The sequence below is a fragment of the Stenella coeruleoalba genome, assembly GCF_951394435.1.
Source record: "Stenella coeruleoalba genome assembly, chromosome: 3".
NCBI classification, from domain to species: domain Eukaryota; kingdom Metazoa; phylum Chordata; class Mammalia; order Artiodactyla; family Delphinidae; genus Stenella; species Stenella coeruleoalba.
The window spans coordinates 169,514,871-169,530,986 of NC_137148.1; the positions used below are offsets into that span (position 1 = coordinate 169,514,871).

Here is a 16,116-nt window from a genome sequence, read left to right on the forward strand (position 1 = left end):
ATGTGCTGAGGGTGCATCCATGTTGTAGTGGATATCAGTACATCATTCCATGGTATTGCCTAATAAAATTCTATCGTATGGGGGCTTCCCTGGTGGCGCAGTGGTTGAGAGCCCGCCTGCCGATGCAGGGGACACGGGTTCGTGCCTCAGTCCGGGAGGATGCCACACGCTGCGGAGTGGCTGGGCCTGTGAGCCATGGCCGCTGAGCCTGCGTGTCCGGAGCCTGTGCTCCGCAACAGGAGAGGCCACAACAGTGAGAGGCCCGCGTACAGAAAAAAAAAAAAAATTCTATCATATGGATTTACCTTATTTTACTTATTCATCTATCTGTTGGTGGCTATTTGGATTGTTTCTACTTTGGGCTATTATATGAATAATGCCACCATGAAAATTTGTGTACAAATTTTTGTGTGGATATATGTCTTCATTTCTCTTGGGTATATATACTTTGGGGTGAAATTGCTGGGTCACATAGCCATTCTATGTTTAACTTCTTGAGGAACTGCCGTATTGTTTTCTAAAGCGGCTGTACCATTTTACATTTCTCCCAGCAGTGTATGAGGGCTCTGGTTTCTCCACATCCTTGCCAATACTTGTTATTACCTGTTTGGGGTTTTTGGGTTTTTTTTAATCATAGTCATCTTAGTAGCTGTGAAGCAGTATCTCATTGTGGTTTTGATTTGTATTTCCCTGAGAACTAATGATTTTGAGCATCTTTTCATGTGCTTATTGGCTGTGTGTATATCTTCTTTGGAGAAATGTCAATTCAAATATTTTCCCATTTTTAAATTGCTTTTGGTATCATATTGAAGAAGCCATTACCAAACCAAGGTTATGGAGATCTACTCCTATATTTTCTTCCAAGAGTTGTATAGTTTTAGTTCTTACACCTAGGTCTGTGATCTATTTTAAGTTAATTTTGTATATGGTGTGAAGTAGGGGTCCAACTTCATCCTTTTGCATGTGGCCATCCAGTTGTCCCAGTGCCACCTGTTGAAGAGACTATTGATAATCTTGGCACTCTTGTCCAAAACAATCAATTGATTGTAAAACTGTACGTTTATTTCTGGACTCTCAGTACTGTTCCATTTATCTGTGTGTTTAACCTTATGCCAATATCACACTGTAGCTTTGTAGTAAGTTTTAAAATCTGGGAGTGTGAGTCTTCCAATTTTGTTCTTTTTCAAGATTGTTTGGGTTATTCTGGGTTCCTTGCGTTGCTTTATGAAGTTTAGGATCAGCTTGTAAATTTCAACAACTACAACAAAAACCCAGCTGGATTCTGATAGAGATTACATTTAGTCTCTAGGTCAGTTTGGAGAATATTACCATTTTAACAACATTAAATCTTCTTAACCATGAACATGGGATATCCTTTGATTTACTTGGGACTTCTTTAATTTCTTTCAATGCTGTTGGTTTTCTTTTTTTGTTTGTTTTGGTTTTGGGTTTTGTTTGTTTTTTAGTTTTCATTGTACAAGTCTTGGCTTCTTTCATTAAATTCATTCCTAAGTCTTTGGTTCTCTTTGGTGTTATTGTAAATCGAATTCTTTTCTTGATTTCATTTTCAGATTGTTCATTGCTAGTGTATAGGGAAACAATTGAGTTTTGTATATTGAACTTGTACGCTGCAACCTTGCTGAATTCACTTATTAGTCTTAATAGCTTTTTAATGGGTTCCTTAGGATTTCTACATACAATATCATGTCATCTGCAAATAGAGATAGTTTTCCTGCTTCCTTTCTAATCTGGGTGCCTTTTATTTATTTTTCTTGCCTAATTACTCTGGCTAGCCCATCCAGGACAATGTCGAATAGAAGTGTCGAGAGCAGATATCCTTGTCTTGTTCCTGATCTTAGGGGGAAAACATTTGGCTTTTCACCATTAAGTATCATTATTGATACTTAATGGTGGCATTTTTTGTAGATGTCTTTTATCAGCTTGAGGTTCTCCTCTATTCCTAGTTGGTTGTGAAAGAGTGTTGGATTTTGTAAAATGCTTTTTTCTGCATCTGTTGGGATGATCATATCATTTTTGTCCTTTATTCTACTAAAACAATTATTACTTTTTTAATATTGAACCAACCAACCTTGCATTCTTGGGACAAATTCCACTTGATCGTGGTGTATAAATCTTTTTATATGCTGCTGGATTTGGTTTGCCAGTATTTTGTTGAGGATTTTTGCATCTATGTTCATAAGAAATCTTGGTTATTAGTTTTCTTTTCTTGTGATGTCTTTGTCTGGTTTTGGTATCAGGATAATTCTGGCCTCGGAGAGTGTTAGAATGGCCTCATCGAGTATTCCCTCCTCTTCTAATTTTAAGAATAGTTTGTGGGGACTTCCCTGGTGGCACAGTGTGAAGACTCCGCACTCCCAGTGCAGGGGGCCCAGGTTCCATCCCTGGTCAGGGAACTAGATCCCACATGCATGCCACAACTAAGGAGCCAGTGAGCCACAACTAAGGGGCCTGCGAGCTGCAACTAAAGAGCCCATGTGCCACAACTAAGACCCAGTGCAACCAAATAAATAAATATTTTTTAAAAATTAGTTTGTGAAGGATAAGTGTTAAATCTTCTTCAAACACTTGGTAGAATTCATCCATGAAGCCATGTAGTCCTGGGCTTTTCTTTGTGGGAAGTTTTTTGATTACTAATTCAATTTCTTTACTTGTTAAAAATCCATTCAGTTTTCTATTTCTTCTTGAATCAGTTTTGGTAATTTGCATCTTTCTAAGAATTTCTCCCATTACATCTAGGATATCTAATTTGTTGGCATACAATTGTTTATAGTATTATTTTATCATTTTTATATTTCTGTAATGTTGGTTGTAATGTCCCCTCTTTGTTTCCTGATCTTAGTAATTTGAATCTTCTCTCTTTTTATCTTGGTCAGCCTAGTTAAAGTTTTATCAACCTATTTGATCTTTTCAGAGGAGTAACTTGTGGTTTTATTAATTCTCTCTATTGATTTTCTAGTCTCTATCTCATTTACTCCTACCCTAATCCTTATTATTTCCCTCCTTTTGCTAGCTTCAGTTTTGGTTTACTCTTATTTTCCAGTTTCTTAGGGTGGATAGCTAGATTACTGATTTGAAATCTTTCCCTCTCTCTTTTTTTCTTTAACATAGATGATTATAGCTATCAAGTTTCCTCTACTTTAGTTGCATCTCATAAACTTTGGTATGTTGTGTTTCATTTTCGGTCATCTCAGAGTATTTTCTAACTTCCCTCATGATTTCCTCTTTGAGATAGCAGAGTTTTATACCTGTTCAGTGGGGAAGAAATACATAAATAATACTGCAAATACGGCATCACGTTGGGACAAATTTGCATTCTCAAAACAAGAGTTATACCAGAATGAACCATACAAGAAGGCTCCAAGGTACCTCTTGTCCCACTCTGAAACTTTTCCCCTCACCTCCCCACATCCAGTCCATCAGAATGCTCTCCAAAACGTACCTCTAATCCACCCATTCATCTCCACCTCTGCTACCAGGTCCCTGATTGAGGCCACCATACCTTTCAGTCCAGAACTGTAACAGACTCCCAAGTTCTCTGTCTTTCTTGCCTCCTGCAATCTATCCCCCGTGCAGTGAGCTTTTAAAATCACAAATTGGAGTACATCTGCCCCCTACTTAAAACCGTCCAATGGCTTCCCAATCTGATGAGGACCATTTCCTATGGCCTATGGGACCTCAAATAAAATGACCCCCTCCATCCTCTGACTCACCACCCCCCACCCACTCACCCCTCCCCATTCACTCTGTTCCAGCCACGCCTAAGGACCTGCTTTTTGTTTCTTCCACATGAGTTTCCACCCCAGGGATTTTGAATGCCTGAAATGTTCCTTTCCTCTTCCTCATTATTCTGACCTTGGCCCAAAGGTCACCCCCTCAGAGAGGCCTAGGGTGACCAAATCTTCCCACTTTGTCGGAGAATCTTCCAGATTTAGCACTGAAAGTCCCACGCCCTGGGAAACCCCGTAATCAAACCATCTGGGTTGGCCACACTTCAGAGGCCATCCCTGGCTGTTCCTTGCAAAATAAGCCCCACCTACTCACCCCCAAGTTACTACCCTGTTACTTTTCCTATAAGTGTGGGACTTGTATCCCTAGAAGAACAGTGCCTGGCAAATAGTAGGCACTCAATAAATATTTTTAACTAAATTAATCACTGAAGCTCAGAAACTGATTCCTGCAGTCTCAAGTTTTAGATTCCATCCCATGAAACTCTGCAAGAAGCAACCCATTAGCACGTGGCAAAATCCATTTAGCAAGTCACCATCAGCATTTTCATTAAAACAAAACGGAATAGAAAAAAATCAGCATTACCTAAAGTATCACGTCATGAAAATGTTTTCGTCATATATGTGTTTGTGTGAACTGGGGCTCTGAGTAAAATATACTTCCTGCTGTGCCTTGTGGTCAAAAATGTTTGAAAACTACCCACCTAGTGGTCAAGAGTGTGGGATTGGGCACCAGACCACTGGGGTTCGAAGCCCTTACAAGTTGTTTGATACAAATTCACTCGTTTTTTTCCCGGCCTCTGTTCTCTGATCCGTAAAACAGGGATAATGCATACGCTTTTTTTCAGGATGTGATTGTGAGATTTAACTAAGTTAGCATATGAAAAATGCTTAGATCACTTTCTGGCATATAAGGACAATTTAGTCAATTCTGACTAATATGATTACTTGTTGAATGAATAAGGCTGAAGTCTAATCTTCCCTAAAGTTACCCTGCCTGCCTTTTCTCAGAACAAGTTTTTTCTCCTTGTGTTCCAGCCCCTTCTCCCAAATAACTATATATGTTTACTTTATTATTCTGTTTATTGTCAATCTCCCCCTACCCAAAAAAAGCCAAAAAAATCCAAAAAACTCTGAGAGGGTCCCTTGTTTGTCCCATTCAAAAGTTGAACCTACTACCTGGGGGTAGGGAGGAGGGGAAAATGTTGGCAAACATTTTCTGTGAAGTACCAGATAGTAAATATTTTAGACTTTGCTTATGTCATCCCATCTTTGTGCAAATGCTCAAGTCTCTAGTACCCAACTCTGTCTCTGTGGGACAAGTTTCCGTGTCCCTTAAAGGAATGGGGGAAGCTGTGTTCCAAAAAACCTTTAATTACAAGCACAGGCAGGCAGAATTTGGCCCGCGGGCCATAGTCTGTCAGTCCTTAAAGGAGCTGAAAATACTGGATTCAGTAAAATAAAAGACTTTCATATAGTTTCCACGTGCCACGAAAGTCTTCTTTCGATTTTTTTTTTTAACCACTTAAAACATATTTTAAAATTCTCAGCTTGTGGGCCATGAAAATAAGGCAGTGGGCCGCATCTGGCCCGCGGGTCGGAATTTGCTGGCCCCGGACCTAAACTGTGCCAGAACGCCCGACAATAAGCGAAGGTCCCCGGGTCCCCAAAACTCGGCCTTCCGGGAGCGGCGCAACCAACACTCGGCTCGCGCGCGCCTCCCGCCTACCAACCCTCCCAAGCGGCGCCCGCCTCCCTCCAAGCCCCGCCCTCCTTCGGGGCGATTGGTCGAGCCTCGCCCTCTTCCTCGCCGGGGAACGCCCCCGGTGACAGGCACTGCGGACAGCCAGTGGAGAGCTGCAGGGTCTTGCACCCCGCCCTCATCGCGCCCGTTGGAGGCGGGCCGTTGAGGGGGTGGGGCGTGGAACCTGGTAACCGTTGCCGATAACAACGCCCCGCCCCGTCACGGCAGGCGGGCAGGCGGCGAGAGGCGGGCGGGCGCCGGGAGCGGGAGGAGGAGCGGCAGCCGCCGCCACCGCCGCCGCCATAGAGACTGTAGCCGTGGAGACTGTTACTTACCAACGGGGACCAACACGCAGCAGCCGCCACCGCCGCCGCGGGAGCCGTTGCCCGAACTCCCGGCCGGAACTCCAGGTGACCGATGCGACCGCCCCGGGCCCTGCCCGGCCGGGGAGTATGGGGGGCGGCGGGTATCCCGGTCGGGGAGCGGGCAGCGCAGTCCCTGCGGTTCACCCCAAACGTACGGGATGGCGCGCCCGCGGGACCTCCCTCCGCACCCCGAGTCCCGACAGCGCGGCTGAGTTTGGAGTGGCCGTGGTCCCCTTCTTCCTTTTAACCAAACTCGGGGAGCGGTGAGGACCCATCGGCTCACTTTTTACAAAACTTCCTGAGTTGGGGGCTCCAGGGGAACCGTCTTTCACTCTTACCCTCAAAATCCCTGGGTTGGGGGTGCCCCAGGAACCCCTCTCAAGCTTTTTACCCAAACTCTCTGAATGTGGGGCTCCTGGGGAACCTCTTCTCACTTTCGTTCCCCAAATCCTTAAGCTGGGGGTGCCCGAGGACCCCTCTCTCACTCTTCCCCTCAAACTCCCTGAATTGGGGGGCGCCTTAGCAGCGCGTTTCGAACTCTGACATTTAAACTCCCTGAATTGAAGGCGCCTGGGGGCTCCTCCTGTTTGCTCCCCAAATCTCTGAAATTCGGGCGCCCCTCGGACCTTTCTCTCACCCTTAAACTAAAATTCCTGAATTGAGAGGGCCTAAAAGATTCGTTCTCACCTTTACCCTCAAAGTCCTGAATTTGGGGTGTCCCGGGGATCATCGTTTTGACCCCGTTCCCAAATACTGAATTTTAGGGCTTTCTGTAACCCCATCCTCACTTTTTAACCAAAGTCGGTGCGCTGGTCTAGGGGAAGAACCCTTCCCCTCCTCACTTTTTGACTACGAACTCCCCAAGAATCGGGCTTCCCAGAGACCCGTTTCTCACCTTTTCATCAAGAATCCTCGCGCTTAGGGCTCCTCGGATACTCCTCCGCTCTCTCCCTGGTAACCCCGTGTTCCCAAGTTTGGGGGATCCTGGATCCGCCAGTCCCTCCACGCCCCTCAGGAAGCGCCTACGCACCGCCGCAGCTCCCCTATTTGGACTGATCGCGAAGCAAGAAAAGTTTCTCCGAAAGGGTTGTGGGTTTGTGGTTTTTTGTTTTTTTTTTTAATTTATTAATTTATTATTTTGTTTAAAGAGCCCAACCTGTGGGCCCAAGCTGCTCGGTGGCATTTTCTCCGCGTGTTGTGGGAGTGCGCGGGTGTGTGTGTGTATGTGTGAATCCATCCCCCACCCCTGACCCCCGAAAACACGCCCCCCTCCAAATGCTCTTGATTCCTTTTCTTTTCCCTCTGGGACAAGCCGCGGCGCTCCCTCCAGGCTTCGTCCCTGTTGGTTTTTCTCGCTGCTGCGCTAAGAAAAGTTGCGTTTCCGATCCTAGTGGCTATTTCAAGGGCCCCCGGGGCCCAACTGCCCCTGCCATTCCGGCGGCTGCGGCGGGGGTGGTTCACCGTCCTAATTTTAACCTCCCGGTCGCCCCGCAGGAATGAGGGAGAAGGGCAGGATGTAGTGCACAAGTCCAGGGCTGCCTTTCCGCGGAGACCTCATTCCTGCTTCTGGTGTTTTAATTATGCACCGCCCCTCTCCCCCTCCCCCAACATCCAGTTATTTTCTTGCTTTGTGCATTGAACTGTCGGTGCAGACTGTCATGAGTTTTTCCCCCGTCCAATCAGCTTTATCTCTGCAAATCCAAAATAGCAAACCTGATAGAAGGCTCTCCATGTCAACTAAGACTTCCCCCCAAAATCAAAATAATGACAACGACAACAGAAAATATTAATAACAACAAAAACTTTTTTTTTTGCCTGCATATATTGGCAGCACGTTTTTATCTTGTTGCTTCATAATCTGAAACATTATTTGTTTGCTCATATTGATATAAAGACCCTTACCCTCTGTGCCGGGGAGTACCAGAGGCTGGTCACCTTTCTCCCACTCCAGTTTAAAAACTTGAACTGACTCTAAAATAACCTTAGAAATGGTTACTCACCTACTCTGGCCAGAGAAAAAGAGTGTATGGTACCACCCCACCCCCCAGGAAAGGAATTTAATTTCCTTAATTACTGGTGCTAATTTTGCCAACAGGCTTGGTAGAGTATCCGGGGGGACTTGGTAGTCTTTTTTAAAAAAAGACAGAATTCTAATAATATATGATGGAAAAGATAACTGGTTCCGGGATCCTGTGATGTTCCAGCTGATGTGGGTCAGGAATGAATGCAGAAACAGTTTGCCCCTGTGGTAAAAGCAATATGAACTATTTGCCTCTCATCCCAGATAAACCTCTGAGATGCTCAAAAGGGGAGTCCAGGAGGAGAGGGGCAGAATTATTAATGACCCCCAGTAACAGAACAAGTCCTCTGAAATTCAGTTGATATCTGCTTTCTGGGTGCAGGCCACATATCACCTTAATATTCATCTTTAACCGTGTTTATCACTGAAGCACTGCCAGGCTGGAGTTATCCACCAGAAGTGCAGATGCTGGGAAATTGTTTATCTGGCTCTTATTCCTTAGATCTAATTTGTAGTTTCAGAGTCGAGTTAAAATTAATTAATATTAATTGATATTTAATTAATTGAACTTTCATTAATAGTATATATAATTGAGTCAACATTTTAAATGTGCTTGTAGGATTTTTATAGTCACAGGTGGTGGTTTTGCTTGTAAAATTCCAGAGCCAGAAGGAACCATATCTTATAGTATATTTGGCTCTTTTTTTTTTTTAACATCTTTATTGGAGTATAATTGCTTTACAATGTGTTAGTTTCTGCTTTATAACAAAGTGAATCAGCTATACATATACATATATCCCCATATCTCTTTCGGCTCTTTTTAACTAATGCATGTTGACCACTTATTGAAATGACGTGCTCCTCTATACACACCTACTTATTTGTAAAATGTGAAACTTTTTTCAAAGCAAGGGAAGTTCTCAGAGAAACTGCCTCCCTTGTCAGGACCCTCACAGAACCCAAGATCAGCAAAGGACTTCTTTTTTTTTTTTACATCTTTTTTGGAGTATAATTGCTTTACAATGGTGTGTTAGTTTCTGCTTTATAACAAAGTGAATCAGTTATACATATACATATGTTCCCATATCTCTTCCCTCTTGCGTCTCCCTCCCTCCCACCCTCCCTATCCCACCCCTCTGGGTGGTCACGAAGCACCGAGCTGATCTCCCTGTGCTATGCGGCTGCTTCCCACTAGCTATCTATTTTACGTTTGGTAGTGTATATATGTCCATGCCACTCTCTCGCTTTGTCACAGCTTACCCTTCCCCCTCCCCATATCCTCGAGTCCATTCTCTAGTAGGTCTGTGTCTTTATTCCTGTCTTACCCCTAGGTTCTTCATGACATTTTTTTTTCTTAAAGTCCATATATATGTGTTAGCATACGGTATTTGTCTTTCTCTTTCTGACTTACTTCACTCTGTATGACAGACTCTAGGTCCATCCACCTCATTACAAATAGCTCAATTTTGTTTCTTTTTATGGCTGAGTAATATTCCATTGTATATATGTGCCACATCTTCTTTATCCATTCATCTGATGATGGACACTTAGAGCAAAGGACTTCTTATAGGAAAAGACAAAAGAGAGGGAGAAGCTTAGGAGAGGAAGACCCAGAATTAAGGGGGTGGATGGGATAAAGAGTGGGGTCAGAGAATGGGGGGGCAGAGCCGTGGAGAGCTCACCCCATGGGCTGGCAGGCTGCAGCTGGTGAAGATGGTGATGCTGACAGGCAGCTTAAGGACAAGGGCTTAGTCCCCCAGTCTGCTCCTCTGAAGGCTCCGAGCTCCCTTAGTGAACATCAGCCGGCCCCTGGCTGCTCAGGCCAACACGTTGGAGTCGTCCTCCAGCCCTCTCTCTCTCAAGCCATCAGCAAAAAGGTAGAGACCTAGAATCTGACCACACCTCGTCACCTCCACCACCGCCAGCCCCTGGTCCGAACCACCGGCGCGTCTTGCCCAGATGATTCCAGCCTGTTCACCAGGGATCGTAACATGTCCTGTTGCGATCCTCAGATTGGATGAAGGGGTCAGGGGACAAAGGAAAGGAAAAATGCAAGTCCCAGCCCTGGATGCTGCTGATGTGGGCTCTAGGGCCCCACAGAGAAGGGGTTCATGTTTATTAGCTCTGTGACTCCAGGTAAGGTTTGGCATTGGTGAAAGAGAAAATCACTTATATGGTTTTGGTATTAGAAATAATGTTATAGGGAATTCCTTGGTGGTCCAGTGGTTAGGACTCTGCGCTTCCACTGCAGGGGACACAGGTTTGATCCCTGGTCAGGGAACTAAGATCCCGCAAGCTGTGCAGTGCGGCAAAAAGAAAAAAAAAGAGGAAATAATATTATAACTGTTTAGCCCAGGTCCTGGCACAGAATAGGTGTACAACGGAGTAGCTATTATTATTGTTGTTGTTATTTTTATTATTAGAACAAGCAAACAAGCAGTGTGGCCTGCCTGGGGTGATTTTTTAATTTTGGTTTCTTGACCACCAAATGCTGAGGAGACATTCAGTAAATACATCTTGCTCGATTGAGTGGGTGAGCCTTCCACTGTCTGTTTTAAGGTGGGAAATACCCTTCGATTGCACAGAAATTCTCTGGTACAGATATGGCACTCTGTACGCGTTAAGTGCTGGGCAAAACCAAAAAACACAACCCAAAAAGTGTCTCAAAGTCCCACACCTTGGTTGGGGTATCGGTCCATCTGAAATCACTCCCAAAACATCACACTTCCAGACAGGTTTTGCCAAGCAGCCAGCTCTCCAGGCAGAACCTGCAGATGAGAAAACTTAAAAACTGGTTTTGCCTCTCCATTAGTGCTGGCTCTTAGGTGCCAGTCCTGTCGAAGTCAGGAAATCAGCCTCTTGGAGGTGAGAACAGTCCTGGTCTTCATGCCAGGATTTGACTGGAGCAGACAGCATGGCCTTGCTCCTTGCTACACCTCACTTCTTTTTTCCTGAAGTGCATTCCTATTTTATGATACATAGCTTTTATATGTTTTAAAGTATAGTTTCATGCCCTGGCAACCTCATTTTAAATTGTGGTCAATTCTATGAATTTACAAAAAATACAGTTGTCTTCCCAAGCCTATAGACGATACATACAGCAAGTGGATTTCAGATGCTGTGAATCAGATTATACCTCCTATAGTCCATGTTTAAAAATGAAAAAAAAAAATTCTAAAGCCATTAAAAATCTAGAACTTACATGTGATGGCCAATATAGTGATTATTTGTCATTTACTATGTAACAAAGCCCAGATATGCTATATATAGTAAACCTGTTTCTACTAAGATCTCTGCAGTTGAGTGTGTGTGTGTGTGTGTGTGTGTGTGTGTAAGAACTGGGCTACTCGTGTCCAGGGAAGTTCTTCAGGAGGTGACAGGTGAGCTGAGACTGTCATGATGAGAGGGAGAAGCCCTGTGCTGTTCAGAGGGAAGAGCCTTCCAGGTGGGGCGGGGTGGGGACAGCAGGTGCAAAGGTTCTGCGGCAGGAGGAGTCAGCTGGGCCTGGTCGGAGCAGAGAAAGGCGGCTGTGTGGCTGATAACTGGTGAGCAAAAGGAGGAGAGGCACAGGGCCCCAGTGGCCATGGGGAGGACTCTGGCTGCTATTCTAAGTATAAATTAAGTTGTTAGGAGATTTCACCTCTGCCTGTAGCTGTCAGAGCCGTGGTGTCCAGTCGTTTGCTGGAAAACCTGCTTTCTGGACCTGCCATTTCTTCATCGCTCATTCATTCATTCATTCATTCCTTTCTGAGTCAAACACTATTCTATGAGGTTACAGAGACCAAAGACCAACTAGAGTGTGACAGTTGCAGAACGGGGATGGGCTAGAGGTCTCTCTAGGGCATGTGTGTGGCAGGCCGCTCGCCTGGAGGGGGCACAAAAGGTGTCCAAGAGGAGGCGGGCTGGAGCGGAGTCTTGATGTACAAGCAGACTGGTGGGGAGAGCCGTGGCGCGGCTGTATTTTCTGGAAGCTGAGTGCAGGGTACAGGGGAGATCAGGCCAGAGAGGAGAACAGGTGTCGGCACACACAGCCTGTTTTTGGAAGCAAAGTTTCACTAGAACACAGCCATGCTCGTTCACTTCCATACTGTCTCTGGCTGCCTTTTTTTTTTTTTTTTTTTACTGTACGCGGGGCCTCTCACTGTTGTGGCCTCTCCCGTTGCGGAGCACAGGCTCTGGACGCACAGGCTCAGTGGCCATGGCTCATGGGCCCAGCCACTCCGCGGCATGTGGGATCTTCCCGGACGGGGGCACAGACCTGTGTCCCTTGCATCGGCAGGCGGACTCTCAACCACTGCGCCACCAGGGAAGCCCCTGGCTGCCCTTTTGAGGCCACGGTGGGGTTGACTATTTGCGACTGACACAGAACGTGCACTGCGAAGCCTAAAATATTTACTGTCTGGGCTTTTACAGGAGAAGTTTGCCGACCCCTGGCTGGACGAGTGGGACTCGTCTGGTGCTGGGCTGAGAGGTTTGCTGGGGAAGCACTTTGTGATCAGATGGGATTTTGGTAGGTGTAGCGAAAGGTATGGCGTCTGGAGGATGGCGACGGAGAATTAACAGCTGCCATGGTCCAGGCCCAGGGCGATGGCGACCTGGCCGACTGCACCAGCCAGGGATGCTGCGTGGGGACAGAGCTGCAGGGTTCTGGGGGCTCTGAGGACCTGGTGACTCTCTTGGGACCAACGGCAGGGATGAGCCCAGGGCGATCCCTGCGTGTCTGATTTTGGGGATCAGGTAGAACAGGCCGCTTCAGTGAGTCAGGGATCCTGGGAGAAGCTAGTGGGGCGGAGAGGGGTAATGCGTTCAGGCGTGGGCTTGGCCAGCTTGAGATGCGCGGGGGCCAGCCGAGTGCGGGCAGTTTCCTGCCAGGCTGCTGGATTTCAGGATCTGGAGACAGCGGGGGACAGTGGGGGGGGGTAGTCCAGGCTGAAGGTCAGGATCTGTCAGCACATAATTGGTCATTTCAGTCGTGAAAATGGATGAGCTCACTCAGAGGCAGAGGGTGAGAAGGCCAGAGGTAGAACCATCATATTTCAAGGAGCAGGAAACCAACGAAGAGTCAGAGAAAAGTGGTTTTTTACAAAATGATGGCAAAATATAATAACATAAAATTTACCATTTTAACCAGTGTTAAGCGCACATCTCAGTGGCATTGAGGACATTCACATTGTTGTGCAACCATCCCCACTGTCCATCCCCAGAACTTTCTCATCTTCCCAAACTGAAACTCTGTCCCCATGAAACACTGACTCCCCAGCCCCTCCCCCAGCCCCCGGCCCCACCCTCTACTTCCCGTCTCTATGGATTTGACTTCTCGAGGGACCTCCTGTGAGTGGGATCAGACAGTATTCGTCCTTCTGTGTCTGGCTTATTTCACTGATGATCTCAAGTTTCATCCATGTTGTAGCAGGTGTCAGAATTCCCTTTCTTTTTAAAGCTGAATAATATTCCGTTGCGTGGATGGACCACATTTGTTTATCCTTTCACCCCTCGATGGATGTGTGGACTGCTTCCACACTTGGCTACTGTGAATCATGCTGGACAGAGAAGCTTTTGCAGCAATTCTTAGGTGAGGGGGGAACCTGGGAAAGGGCTCTGAGGCGGAGGGGGAAGTAACTCAAGGACTGAGCACCAGGGACAGTGAGGCCTGGTAGAGACCACAGTGATCATCAGATGGGGACAGTTCCCTGGCGGAAGCGGAAAGGACGCGTCCCCACAGAACGACAGGAGGCTTGGCTCCTGAGCGCCTGTCTCCTCGGAAAACTGTTGAAATCACACTAATGATACAGAAGCCCATTCCTGAAGTTGCAGCAACACTTAATTATGCTTATATTTTTAAAAGGCAAACTGTTTATCTTTTCGCAATAGTGCCGTGTTTCCAGGATATGTTTCTGTCCAAAAGGTGATCCGTGGGGTAAGGCCAGGGAAGCAATTTCCCGCCAGAATCACCAGCCCACAAAAATCCACCCCATCCAGGGAGAACCCAAAGAAAACACCACCTGGAGCTTTCCCACCTCGCCTGTCCTTCTCAGAACATGTACCGATGGAGCCTGCTTGGAGAAAAAATAAATTCGGAATTCCAGACCCACAGAAAACAACTTGAAGGATGTGCTTTGATTTTGAAAAGAATTCTTCATTTTCTAGAAGAATTCACCATACTGGGGACCTCTTTATGTTTAGGGCCTCTTTATGTTTAGGGTTTCCATCTTCAGCAAGTATTTGTGGGCCCCAAATGTCAAACATCCGAGTTGCTTAGAATTAGTCGAATACTTAAGTGTATTCATAGATCGTCACATGGGGCGTTACAAGGGGAGAAGGTGATAGAGAAATTTTAAATTGTTAGCCACCATTGGCCATTGACATTCAGACTGGAAGTTAAAGCATAAAGTGGGTATAATTCCGAGGCTCATCAATTGTGTACATCATGGTACGGTGATACGGCCAACTCTTAAAATGACAAGCAGGCGTGAATAGAAGGTATTTCTGGAAGCCCTGTAACCACGGAATTCATCACTGGCCTGAGTCCACAGCTGACCGAGCCTTTGTCACCTGGCCTGTGCTCCCTAAGGAGACTCAGCGGGCACCGGAAGAGACTCACCGATGAGCAGTTTTCTAACTGAACAAACCACAGGGTGATGGAGTTAGAGGTGGTGTCCGGGCAGCACTGTGGAGCCTCACCCAGATTCCGGGTAGGGAGCTCCTCGGGGCGCAGCCTCGCTCCTGTCTCTCTTCTAGCCCCAGTGGCCTGAGGAGCTCAGCCTTCCTCTCCTGTTCTAGAAGCAGGATTTCTCCAGCCTCTAGCTCTGCAGCGCCAGCACACTCAGAATCACTCCCAGATCCTGCGTGGGCCTGTGTGCCTTTGGCTCACGACGCTCACTTACCTCTTCATCTCCTCCCGGTCCACCCCGCCGTGGCTCTCCTGGGCTATGTCAGGGGGAGAGGATGGGCACATTCTCTCTGCTTTTTGTAGCCAAATGGATGGATGGGCCCCTCCCCTTCGTTGTAACCACGCCGTACTAGCTCGGCATTCAAGGCTCGTCTCGGACCAGCCCCATCTCCCTTTTCATTGACTGTCTTTCACGACTTCTCCAAATGGACTTGCCATGCCTTAAACAGGTCTTCTACTCGGGTCTCCCCTCGCTCTGAAATGTCATTTCTACTGACGAAAAATCTTAGCTCTTCTCCGATGCTCTTTCGCCAGGGACCCTTGAGATGATAATTGGTGAGCTAAGTGAGGAAACAGCAAACTAGGCCAGGTTTCTCCAGCACATCGCCATTGACTTTGGGGCCTGATCGTTCTTGGTGGGAGGGCGGGGGGGCCGTCCTCGGCCTCGTAGGAGGTTGAACACAGCATCCCAGGCCTCCACCTGCCGGGAGCGCCCACCCCTTGGCAAATGTCCCCTGGGGGGCAGAATCACCCCCTAGTTAGGGAGCCCAGGATTGATCAGCCAGAAGTGCCAGGGCACATAGAGTTCACATCCCAAGATGACATGGACGTGCCATAGTGGTTTGCGTGTCTCATTTCCTGTTCTCGGTTGTGAGCTCCCGGGGCACAGGGACAGCTGTCCCTGCCTCACTTCCCACAGAGCTTTGTACTTCACACGTGAGTGAATCAAACACTTGAGTCCAGAGACCTCTTCAGAGGGCGAGGCCTACAGGAGTAACAAAGCAAAAATCACAAACCCCTTGTCCGATGTCTGCTAGCCGTCAAAACTCCATGTTTTTGATTCAGCTTAGGTTACATTCTAGCCCTTTCAATACGTAGTTTTCCTTTACCAAATCCCCAGAGAAATTTTAATCAAAGATCCCTGCTGTTAACGGCCTCCCCTTTTGGCCCAGCCAAAATTGCAAGTCAAGATCTTCCAGAAAGCAGGGATCTTCCTGGGCACATGGAGTCTTACCACGCAACTACTGCCAGGTCCCAGAGCCAGGAGCCCTGTACGCGGTGGACAGTGTTAAATGCCTAATTCTGCGCCAAGCCGGTTGCAACGGCTCGATTCATATTTGCTTGCTTTGGGACTTTTCAGAGATTCCACTCTGTTAAAAAGGCGATTTGAAACAAACGTACTTATGTCTGTTAGATTTATTTCATCCACAAAACATGACACTCAGAGTTTGTGGCCTGAACGAATTCTCCTTTCTGCAGAGTGATAGGGCCACTTGTCACTGTTTGGAACCAGCTTTTGCAGCGGCTCTGGCCATTTGCGAAGGGTACCGTGTGCCAATAAAACTTCACTT

At 46.7% G+C, this 16,116-nt stretch overlaps 2 protein-coding genes across 7 annotated transcripts in view; one reads left to right on the plus strand and one right to left on the minus strand.

Annotated features, from left to right (window-relative positions):
• The window catches only part of ACSBG2 (acyl-CoA synthetase bubblegum family member 2), a 66,423-nt gene extending 59,580 nt beyond the window's left edge, over nt 1-6,843 (minus strand). The window contains exon 1 of the mRNA XM_079918172.1: nt 6,751-6,843. Within this exon, the coding sequence (XP_079774298.1) occupies nt 6,751-6,758 (8 nt within the window). The 5' untranslated portion in view covers nt 6,759-6,843. The remainder of the gene's footprint in view (nt 1-6,750) is intronic.
• The window catches only part of RFX2 (regulatory factor X2), a 185,955-nt gene that overhangs the window by 81,004 nt on the left and 88,835 nt on the right, over nt 1-16,116 (plus strand). Inside the window, exon 1 of one of the 6 annotated variants that reach the window (XM_079918168.1) lies at nt 5,786-5,900. The exons of the other annotated variants lie outside the window; for them this stretch is intronic. The gene's annotated coding sequence lies outside the window, so the exon portion shown is untranslated. Of the gene's footprint in view, nt 1-5,785; nt 5,901-16,116 lie in introns of those variants that run through there. 6 annotated transcript variants of the gene reach the window in all.